This window comes from Oryza sativa, chromosome 9, assembly GCF_034140825.1.
Source record: "Oryza sativa Japonica Group chromosome 9, ASM3414082v1".
Classification (NCBI taxonomy): domain Eukaryota; kingdom Viridiplantae; phylum Streptophyta; class Magnoliopsida; order Poales; family Poaceae; genus Oryza; species Oryza sativa.
In genome coordinates, this window is record NC_089043.1 from 21,600,001 (window position 1) to 21,611,981 (window position 11,981).

Sequence of the window (11,981 nt, forward strand, 5' to 3'; positions counted from 1 at the left end):
TGAGACATCTCTCGATAGTTTAGAATAAACGTCCTGAATAGTTTCCCAATAAAATGTGCAGTCTTTGTCGTTTTGTTAAAAAAAACAGCTGAACAGGTTGGTTGCTGCCTTTTATCAACGTTTCGGGGGCACGCCTAATGCCCAGCGATCACCCGTCCGTCCCCCTACCCCTCTCTCTCCCCTCTTCCTCCTCCCCTTCTTCTCTTCTTACTACAGTAAACCATAATTTTTTTTTGAAAAAACAAAAAGTTAGAAAAATTTATGTATAGAAATACTATATATAAAAAATTTGAATCGGGTATGTAAACTTTTGAGTTATAAACTTTGAGTCTATAAACTTTAGGTGTATAAACTTTAGATGTATAGAAATACTATATATAGAAAATATTTGAATTAAAATTCAAATTTAAATCGGATATATAAACTTTTGACTTATAAACTTTTGGTCTTTAAACTTTAGATGCGTAAACTTGAGGTGTATAAACTTTAGATGCATAAATTTATTAAAATAGAAAAGTAATACGGTGCCAAAAAAAGAAAACCAGGTGGAGGGAGGGGGGGCACCCGATCGCTACTCCATCGGCTGGGCGATCGATCGCCCATTAGAGGTTTCGATGTTTCGGACCATCAGCTAATGCAGTATTGGGCTTTATGGACCACTGCGGTTGTGCAAATTGAGCCCAATAATTTATAAGCCCGGTAGACCATTGGACCTAACCTTTTCGGTTGTTTTAGTCGGTTTCAGAATCAAAGCCTGCAACGTCACGAACTCCCAATCTGGTTTGGGCTGTATTATCCAACTTGCTTGTGCTAGTAATTTGGCTGGGGAATAAGTACACCCAAGGTCCCTCAACTTGTCATCGAGTTACAAAATCGTCCCCTAACCGCAAAACCAGATATCCGGCGTCCCTTAACTAATCAAAACCGATCACAATAGGTTCTTCGGTGGTTTTGACCCCGGTTTTATCCTACGTGACGACTGAGTCAACGTGGGACCCACGTGGGCCCCATATGTCAGGCTGCCACGTCATCTCTCTCCCTTCCTCCTCCTCTCTCTCACTCTTAATTAACTATTGTTTTACTGCTTTCAACTTATGATTTATAAATGCTGCTTTCACTGCAAATGTCCTATGAGCCAATTTTTTGATTATCCTTGCATTATACCTTCCCCTTGATATGACTTGTTGAGTACATCGGTTGTACTCAGTCTTGCTTTATTTTTTCCAATCCCCCAGAAGTAGAGAATTTATTGGATGGTGAGTTCTATGAAGATTAGGCTTTTGCCAGACGTCGAGGTTTTGCCTGTGGATTATGGAGGAAGCTTCGGTTTGCTGAGAAGATTAAATTTAGATGGTCTTTAGTTTTTCTGTTGCTTTTCTGAGTTTATTTTATATTTTTGTAAGACGTGGAATTGTATCAGATTATCGTCTGTGTACTCTGGTTGATGTCTGGACAGAGGTTTAATGCACAGATAGCCGGTGATTCGGGTTGTCGAATCCCTGGGCGCGACAGGTCCTGTATTTATACTGTAGATTATCTTGGTCTCCAAGCAGAACTCGGAGATATCTCCCTATGTATGAGATCACATATCCCCTATCTCCTCCGAATAGGTCTCTAACACCTTCCATTTGAGGAGACGGTTTCCTTACGCATTGACCTTTTTCTTAATTTGTATGTAATGACCGTATTCGTATACTTCACAAGTCCAAAGATATGACTTATTCGTAACACTGACAGAGCTATATATACCTGGTTGCCCACGTTGATAGATTTCTTTTTTGTTTTTAGATAATACGTTGATAGATTTCTATCCCTATGTTATGTAAACTACATTCTTTTCATATTCAGTATTTCTGAAAGAGGTGTATTTAAATAAGACCTTAATTAATTGTTCATGACTGATCCAAATTCTCGAATCTAAAATTCAGCAAAGCCTTAACCCAGCCACAAACACACACACAAAAAGCTATACGTGTCTGTGTCTCTGTTAAAAAGGAAGAAGCTCAGCACTAATATAATATGAACTGGTCAGCAATCAGCACAGGCAGGATATGGACGACATCTTTCCAGCTAAGGTGTTAGACCGTCAGAGAGATTAAGCAACAATCAGAACCTTCTCCATCAGACCATCACCCTTTGTGTCGCATCGGCGTCCGCGGATGAAATCAGCAAAGTTGCAGCTGGCTATGGCATTTATTAAGGCCCTGCTTAGTTCCAAACAAAACTTTTCCCAAAAATATCATATTAAATCTTTATATATATATATATGGAGTATAAAATATAGATAAAAATTAAAACTAATTGCACAGTTTGCATATAAATCACGAGACGAATCTTTTGAGCCTAATTACGCCATGATTAGTCATAAGTGCTACAGTAATCCACATGTGATAATGACGGATTAATTAGGCTCAAAATATTCGTCTCGCGGTTTTCAGGCGAGTTATGTAATTAGTTTTTTCATTCGTGTCCGAAAATCCCTTCCAACATCCGGTCAAACGTCCGATGTGATACCCAAAAATTTTCATTTGAGCCCTAACTAAGCTCCGATCTTTCTCTCCGCCCAGCCCCGGAGCCAGTTTGCCACACAATGCAGACGCAAACATGTAACTGACCGGAGAAATGAAGTGGATTTTGGCACAAAAGTCAGGTTTCTACCACGCACCCATCGGTCAGCAGGAACTCCCTCTTAGACGGCCTCATTTTTCTCCAGCCTTTTGTTCAGGTTGGTGAGGCGTTTACTTGCAAACACCGAGTTGGACAAGCAACCAACCCCAAAAGCCAAAGGGCAGGGAAAAAAAAGAAAGAAAGAAAAACGCTAGTCCAAAATCACACGGGGTCCGGGTCTATCGTTGGATTGACGATTGGCTTGCGTCGTTCGCCGTCTGCTCCGGGGGGTGTCACGTTGAGTAGGATGCAGTGCAACTAGTTATACTAGAAAGGGGATCATGCAGTGCAGCCAGTGATGTGTGAGCATCGGGTGGAACATATGTATCCATGGGAGATGGGACAGTGGGATCAAGAAAATGAGGTAATGTACTTATGCCTAATTATGATGTAGAATCATCTTCTTGTTGGTGTGATTCGTGTGAAGAGCGATAGAAACAACTCCGCGGGACTATGGGAGTTGGTGTAACAGTACGTGCTGTACCGGAGACATGCTAGCTCCAGAATGACATCAAGGGGAAAAACCGGTACTTTGTTATCAAAGCTTTCATATTGGACGCAGTGATCCCCGGCCCGTTTCAGGAGCAGATATCTATATAGTACTACACAGTATACATGACTACTACGACTACGAGTAGTATACTACGAGTAGTCGTTGAAGTAACATGGTTAAAGTAGCAATTACGAGAAAAAAGAAAAGGTTGCTGCTACTGTACGTGCTGGGAGCCGGGGAGGCCGTCCTTGATAGCCAGATGATTCCCGTTAATAAGATTGCAGCAGGGCTTGTACATGAATATTCCCAAGTACATATGGTCTACGTACGCCGTCGAGTTGGGTGGGAAGAGGAAGGCGTATCATCTCGATTAGCTCGTGTTGGTCGATGTGGACGACTTTGGACAAATCGGCAACGGATGGAAACAAGCGAGCCATTAAAGCAAAACCCGCTTTCTCGCCCTTCCTTTTTCCACGCGCCTTTGGTTTTACTTTCTTTCGCATCTCGCCCCGGCCCCGCCCGGGATGACAAGGACGCATCGTAGATTACGGCGACGAGAGAGAAAAATTCCGCTCCCCTCAAGTTTTCTGGAAGCGGCGAAGAAGAAGAAGAACCGGAGAGCGGTGACGCGGACGTGCCTGCCCAACGCAAATTCCGTCGGTCCTCCCTACGCCCGTTCCACCGCACACCGTAACGGGAGCCCCGTATTATTCCTCGCCGATTCGTGCAGTGATTTGGACCCGGTGCACGGTGGGAGCGTGGTGCGGCGCCACACGACTCCCTTTGGGGAGGAAGCTTCTTATTTGGACCGGACGGGGGCCTGACCCACGCAGACGTAAACGCCAGGAGGGCCAACCCGCCGCTGGCTCGCTTTATATCCCGCGTGAGCTCCACACCGAGCGAAGCGGAGGTCCGGAGGAGGAAGCGGCGAGAGAAGCTCAGCTAGGCAGGGCGACGGGCAGAAACGCGACCACGGCAACAAACCCCGCCGCGCGCGCCCACCGTGCCGGTTACATGGGAGTAGAGGCGGGCGGCGGCTGCGGTGGGAGGGCGGTAGTCACCGGATTCTACGTCTGGGGCTGGGAGTTCCTCACCGCCCTCCTGCTCTTCTCGGCCACCACCTCCTACTAGCTATACACACCCATCTCACCATAACACACATACATAGATAGATAGATAGATAGATACATACACACAAACATAAGTAGCTAGGTAGAGAAAGAGATCATAGCGTTAGGTGATCGATCGATGGCTGCTGCTGAGGCGGCGGCGGCGGTGGGGAAGCAGCAGCAGAAGGGCGGCGGGGGAAGGGGAGGAGGCGGCGGTGGGCCGGCGCCGTTCCTGACGAAGACGAACCAGATGGTGGAGGAGAGCGCGACGGACGAGGTGATCTCGTGGGGAAAGGAGGGGCGGTCGTTCGTGGTGTGGAAGCCGGTGGAGTTCGCCCGCGACCTCCTCCCGCTCCACTTCAAGCACTGCAACTTCTCCTCCTTCGTCCGCCAGCTCAACACCTACGTACGTACACATTACACACACTCGATCTCTTGCTCCATCTCGATACTCGATCTCCTAACTTTGTTGATTTGATCATCATATCATCATCCTGCACTGCATGCGTACGTCGAATAATTCCTGTATCTGCGTTCTGTATTCAACTGCAGGACGCCTTGAACGGCGTCCTTTTGGGTTAGATGACGATGTACTTGCAGGGTTGACGTTTCTTGTCTGTGGGCGAGCTTTCGCTGTCGTGGCCGAGCTGTGTTCATTACGTTTCCATAGTTGTCTACACGTATGTACGCTGGTGTTTTCTGACTTATATATAAGGGAAATTTGGAACCATGTCATTATAATTTTGCAAAATTTGAGATATGCCATCGGTATCTCAATGACATGTGGGTCAAGATGGCATATCTCAAATTTTGCAAAATTATAATGGCATGGTTCCAATTTTCCCTATATATAACTCGCCTTACCAAGTTGCCGTTTATAGCATTTGGCTATCTTTTTAGTTCTTCTTGGCGAAATCATATCCTACTCTAGCTTGCTTGTGATATCGGTTTTGTTAGGGAAACAAGTAACATGTGGTTACTGAATACTCCATTTGAGGCTTTAAGCTCACCAAAAGCATGAGCCTACAAGGATACGGAGTAAAGGCTAGCTCGTCAATTTGTTGGTTCATCTATCCCGTTCTAGAATCTAGCAGAAACTGAAATAGCCAAATGTGTATGCATGACCACCTGTTGCTAGCTGCACATGTTTCTTTGGTCATTGTGGGGCCATGGAGTTAGCTTGTTAAGCAGTTCAGAACTTTCCATTTGTGCCGTTCGGTCATATATGCCCCTCAACAAAATTAATTAGCTAGTGAATAATTAGTTGAATGAAACATCTGGAGCTAGCCAACCAATTAAGCTAGCTGAGCTAATTTGTTAGGCAAATTAATCTTGATTCGCTTCTGGACTGCCGGAAGAGGAAGAAGAAGCTAGCTAGGCAGACTCCAATCGGTCTGTACACTGTAGTCGACCTAAAGCGTAGAAAAGGAGGTTTCTTGTCGTGTTACACGATCATAAACTGAATATCTGAACTGACCTTTGAGGCAAAAATGGACAACAGGGTTAGATACGTGTGTCAGGGAGTGTGCGCCATTCGGAAGTCAATTGATCTCTCCACTTCGTTTTAGTTTTCCACGCAAAGCATGCTTATCGGTTTTAAACGACGGATTCAACCTGCCTTAAGAAAGATAATTGGGGGCAGAAAGAGACAATAGAATGATAGAAACGATTGAAAAGAGAGATGCACCTACTGCTAGCTGACGTGTTCATCATCTTTTTTTTTCCATTTCTCCCTTTTGACAAAAACCTCACGTCTGTTGTGTAGTCAATTCGTCAGAAGTTAATTCCACTTTACTGATGATCTTGCATCAGAAAACAAGAAGATCACATAGCTATAAACCACAACTCTGAAATTATAAATAGCAGGTGGAACCACAAATCTGAAACGGCAGAGGTCATCTTCTTCCATTGAAAAAAAAAAGGAAAAAAAAAGATGAAGTGCGATGAAGACAACCATGTACGTAAGCAAGTGTACTCCATTGCTGAATGCTTCAAAGAGGAAACTCTAGCATCATGCATATGCATCTGAGCATCTCGAAGATGACCATTTCCAATTACTATTAGCTAGCTCGTTGTGAAAGGGCATATAGTCTAGTGGTTGCGGTGACCTAAATAGCACCCTAAGGTATTGAGTTCAAATCTCTATAGGAGTGAATTTCAGATTGGGTTATTTGAGGGCTAGCACCCCAAAGTTCTGAGTTCAAATCTCGATAGTAGCGAATTTCAGATTGGGTTATTTGAGGGCTAGCACACCAAGGTTCTGAGTTCAAATCTCCATAGAAGCGAATTTCAGATTAGATTATTTGAGGACTAGGTTTCTATATTTGATAGGCTAAGTTCCTAATTAAAAATATATTTGATAGGCTAAGTTTCTAATTAAAAAGAGGCTGTATATATCTGGTTGAATATAGAGGGCTGGTAAAAAAATACCTCGTCTACTAGAAGGGTGTTCATATCTGAACTGGCAAAAGGAAAGGACACGTCGCGACTAGCAAATTGCGACGGGAGCAAAGTAGCAAACAGTTCCATGAAAGCAAAGTTAATTAGGTAACTGATATATAGTAGCTTGCAGATCAGGCATAATTCAGGCCGGCCGTCGATTGACACGCCAAGTGTACTAGTGGCGACAAAGCATGATTTCTGGTGCATCTCTATGATTATATACGGGACAGGAATCTTGGTGGAAATTTCTGGGATGGATTGACTTTTCCGGGCTCTTCGTCTATGATCGTCTAGAAATGTTGGCACTTGTTGTACCGTACTCAACCTGCACATGCAAAGCATCCAGCGCAGCTAATCTTTGTTTGCCTTTACTCGTGTTCGTGCTTAATTTGTGGGGTAGAAAGTTTCTTCAGCGAACATGTCGTGTGTGGTTTCTCCTGTGCTTGATCACAACATCACAGGATCTTGGACCTTTGGTGCATGAATACTGACATGCATGTTCATCAGTACTATAGTTATAGTTGTCAAAGCGTCACGCTAATAACAACAAGCTATTTATATCTTCAAAAGAAAAAAAAAACAAGATCAGCTATCTAGCTCAGTTCTCAGTACTGGTTCTTCAATTGCTGCAACTGGAGTAGATGAGAATACTCCAAAGTGTGAACGTCTAATAGTATTGATTAGCAGCGACGTCTGACAGAGATGTATAACAAGTATCCTGACGTCTGGTATATTGAATTCAATGGAACAGTTGAGTTACTCTTTCCGTTGTGATTGATTCTGCACATCTTGTGGTGTTGTTCGAATTTGACTTCTAGTAGAAATTTGATCTTAGGATCTGTCAGTGAGACAGTGATATATCCATCATGTTTTTTTTAGATGACATCCTTCTTGTTTTAGCACCCAACATTCATGATATTTGCTTCCCTTTGATATACTGTTCTTCAAGCGTTAATCCTTGAATATACTCCCTCCGTTTCATATTATAAATCGTTTAACTTTTTTCTAATCAAACTTTATTAAGTTTGACCTAGTTTATAGAAAAATTTGATAGTATTATCAGCACAAAACAAATATATTATCAAAATATATTCAAGATTTAATGAGTATTAAGATGGTTTTTTGTTCCGATCAAACATTTAATTTAGTTTAGTAAGTCAGATGCATGGAAACTACAAATATAACTAATTGGAAAAAACAAAAATATAAAATAAGTCTAACGCTTTTGGATGGAGAGAGTAGATAATATAAATGCTGCAGAATGACTGCAGAGAGTGGAAGTTGTCACCTATGGCCTCGTTTAGACGGGCCTTAAATCTGTCCATCTACGTATATGGCCGAGTGTTTGAACTAAACTAGTTGGGTGGCCCGCGCAATTGCGCAGCTAGTATCCATACAAAATTATCTTCTTTTATATATGATTTTACTTAAAATTTGTTAAATAACTATCTCGTTGTCTTAGGACTTTAAAAGACCGAACCTTAAAATCTCCATGTTTCTAATTTTGTAGTTTTAAAAAGTCACACCACTCACTACCTCTTACCTCTTTGTCACCCCCTTTATTTGTTTGCTTATCTACTACAGCTTCTATTTATCCTCCTTGGAACTTTAAAATTGAACCTTATAAATTTTAGAGTTAATTAAATCGTTGGTTTTCATTTTTTAATTCTCGTCAAATGCCGCTACTCTACTCCTCTACGGCCCGTCCACCGCTTCCTCTCTTTATTGTTATTGAGATTTTAACAATCGAACACAATTATCGCCAGTGTTCATTTTTAACTTTCTAAAAGTCCCGCCAAACTGTCAGCAGCATTGCCATTATACTCTTGTACGGCCCGTCCTATGCCTTTCCTTTTAATTATCATTGAGATTTTAAAAATTGAACGTGATTATCATTGTGGTTTATTTTTTTACTTTCTAGAAGTCCCGCCGATCACTCTGATTGTGCTTCTTAACGGGTTGCCCGCCATCTCTCCTCTTAATCGCCATTGGAATTTTATTTGGGGTTTTGTTTATACTTTTTACGCCCATTGCCTTCCCTCTTTTTTATTATTGAGATTTTACAAATCAAATATGATTTTCATTGGAGTTTATTTTTTACTTTCTAGAAGTCCCACCAACCCCCGTGATCATGCTATTACAATGGCCTGTCCATTGTCCCTCGTCTTAATTGTCATTGGATTCTATTTTAGGTTTTGTTTATAGTTTTTAGATGTCCCATCAACCACTGCCACCCTACTCCTTTACAGTCTCGTTGCTTCTCCGCTCTTTATTTTCATTTGCCATCGTTGTGTTTTTAGATGGATTGTGTTTTATTTCCATATTTTTTATTCAGATATTATGTTGTTTATAAATTTTATTCCTACTTGAACGCCTTTAATTGTTTTTAAATTTTTAGAATTTAATTTATTTTTTATTCCAAAATTTAATTAAACTCGTGCTCTAGATGATCTCTTCTTTCAGTATTGCTTATTTTTTATTCCGAATTTTAGTTATTTTAAATTGTATGCCCATATGAACTCTTATTTTTATTTTCTAACTTTAGAATTTAGTTTGGTGATGGGTTGCTCTTTCAATATTCCTTTTTGTTAATTTCGAATTTGAGTTATTTCTAAATTGTAATCCTACTTATAATATCTTTTTTTGTAATTTCAGAATTTATTTTATTTTATTTTTCATTCCAACATTTAATTAATCTTGTGTTGTGTTTTGAATGGCCTATTCTTTCAATATCCTAACTTATTATTCCAAATTGATAATTCTAGGCTTATAGAGTTCTGAACTGCATGTTTTCAAAGTATGGTTCATGGATGGATTGTTGATTTGGTTAGGACATGGTATTTCTTAGTACTCTCAGTTTTTTTTAACTAACCAATATCATATAAAAAAATATAGGAGTATTTTTTTATAAAAATATTGACATATATAGGCTTTCTAGCATTTATGATTAGAAACTTGAGAGGAAAGAGAACCCATCTATATATGTGTATTTGAAAATTAGCATGTGGTAGTCAATAAAAACTTATTGTAATTATATTAGAGAATAGGATTACTGCTAAAAGTTTTAGCTTTTCATTTGAATCCGATGGAGGACTTGTCCTGTCCTGTTTTTCCTGTCCTGTTGCTAGACCTTCATAGCTATGATTCCAAAAAAAACGTGTCATGTTGTTGTGTGGCTTTGCTCGGTTGGGAGTCCGACTGCAAACATGACTATGAGAAGGACATGTATACTGCGTAGTATTTTTTTTCTTTATTTATATACCTATACAATCAATCTTAACCGTTATAATATAGATCCACTATGAGAATATATTTTTCTTTTTATTTCAAATTTTAATTAATCTCGTATTGGATTTATAGATGGACTCTTATTTTAATTTTACTTATTTTTAATTCCGAATTTCAATTATTCTTAGATTGTACTTCTATTTGGACTCTTCTTTTCTTTTTCTTCGATTAACGTGGTAATTTCTAGGCCTCTACGGTGAACGTGGTGCCTCTTTTTCGAACTGTTTTAATAATATAATAGATAGGTAGATAGATAGATTCTTGGCCCACAGATATAGATGGGCCGGATTAAACTGTTTTGCACGTAGTTGTCTATGAACAAAGAATATCCCAAATCTAAGCATTTATGCCAAATTTTCATTGTTGATTGTACATTTGTACTTGTGCATTCACCGAATTAACGATGTGTGATAACAAACACGTTCTTAGTGTCTTTCTGCCAAAAACATGTCCTTATTGTCTTGTGTTGATTAGGACAGAAACATGTTACGATTGCCCCTCAATACGTTCACACGATCTGACCGGGGCTAACGAGAGATGGCGACTATTCATGCAGGGTTTCCGGAAGGTGGTGCCCGATCGGTGGGAGTTCGCCAACGGCAACTTCCGGCGAGGAGAGCAAGGCCTCCTCTCCGGCATCCGCCGCCGCAAGGCGACGACGCCTCAGTCCTCCAAATCCTGCGGCAGCGGCGTCAACGTCGCGTTCCCTCCGCCGCTGCCCCCTCTGCCCCCGGAGCCGTCGGCGACCACGTCCAGCGGCAACGACCGCAGCTCCTCCTCCGCGTCCTCGCCGCCGCGGGCGGACATCACCAGCGAGAACGAGCAGCTCAGGAAGGACAACCAAACGCTGACGATGGAGCTGGCGCGGGCTCGGCGGCACTGCGAGGAGCTTCTGGGCTTCCTGTCGCGCTTCCTCGACGTCCGGCAGCTCGATCTCCGGCTGCTCATGCAGGAAGACATGCGAGCGGCGGCCGGCGGCGTCGGCGGCGAGCAGCGCGTGCAAGAGCACGCCCGGGAGGAGAAGTGCGTGAAGCTGTTCGGCGTGCTCCTCGACGACACCCATGGCGCCGCCACGAGGAAGAGGGCGCGGTGCGAGGAGGCGGCTGCCAGCGAGCGGCCGATCAAGATGATCAGGATCGGCGAGCCGTGGGTCAGCGTTCCATCGTCGGGGCCGGCGCGGTGTGGCGGCGACAACTGAAGTCCAAACTTGTGCATGCCACGGCCATGACCTGATCGACCAGGCGAACGGCAAGCAGAAGGCATGCATGGTGAGGTTGGTGGCAAGAATGGTCCGATCAACCAAGTCATTAGGTAAAACGAGACGAATTAAGCACGCCAAATACGTGCGGCCCTGTGTTAATCACGGGTTGCTACCATGCTAGTAGTAAGGTAGGAACAGTACGAGGAGTCAAGGCTGACCGAAGCGAAGCAGCCGGCTCTTGTGTCTGGACGTTGTTTCAGTTAACACTGAAAGCTTCACCTTACTATGGATTATACATTTTTTAGATAATGGAATATAATATCCCGGTCTTTACTTAAAAGAGCTACAACCAATTATTACATAGTAGTTTTTATGAACATAGTATAAATCTAAATGAATAGAACACACCGAAGAGAAAAACAAAGAAACCAACATAACGTAAGGAGATCACAATTATTAAAGTCTATTTGTAAATCTCCAACCATAATTGGCAAATAGTTGCATAACCGTGGTCTCCAACTTTCGGCATGCAACTTTCAGAAACTCTTCATCTTCATCACACCTTTGTAGTTGTGCCCAAAACCGGAGCCAATGAGTTGCCCTGAAAATGACCTGCATATAGGAAAATGATGGTGATTTGTCAAAAACCATATCATTCCTACTCAGCCATATTGCCCAACAAATGGTAGAAGCTCCAACAAGTATCAGTTTACCCATTTTCTTATCAACTCCCAAAAGCCACCCATTAAAAATATGAGATATGCTAACTGGAAGATTAAAA

General features: G+C 42.1%; 1 protein-coding gene across 1 annotated transcript; it reads left to right on the top strand.

Moving 5' to 3' along the window:
• Positions 1-4,062: 4,062 nt before the first annotated feature.
• On the top strand, positions 4,063-11,540 carry LOC4347259 (heat stress transcription factor B-1-like). The gene is made up of 2 exons (NM_001403804.1): positions 4,063-4,675; positions 10,556-11,540. Exons 1-2 carry the CDS (start codon positions 4,409-4,411, stop codon positions 11,195-11,197), a joined length of 909 nt encoding a protein of 302 aa, NP_001390733.1. The 5' UTR covers positions 4,063-4,408; the 3' UTR covers positions 11,198-11,540.
• Positions 11,541-11,981: the final 441 nt, after the last annotated feature.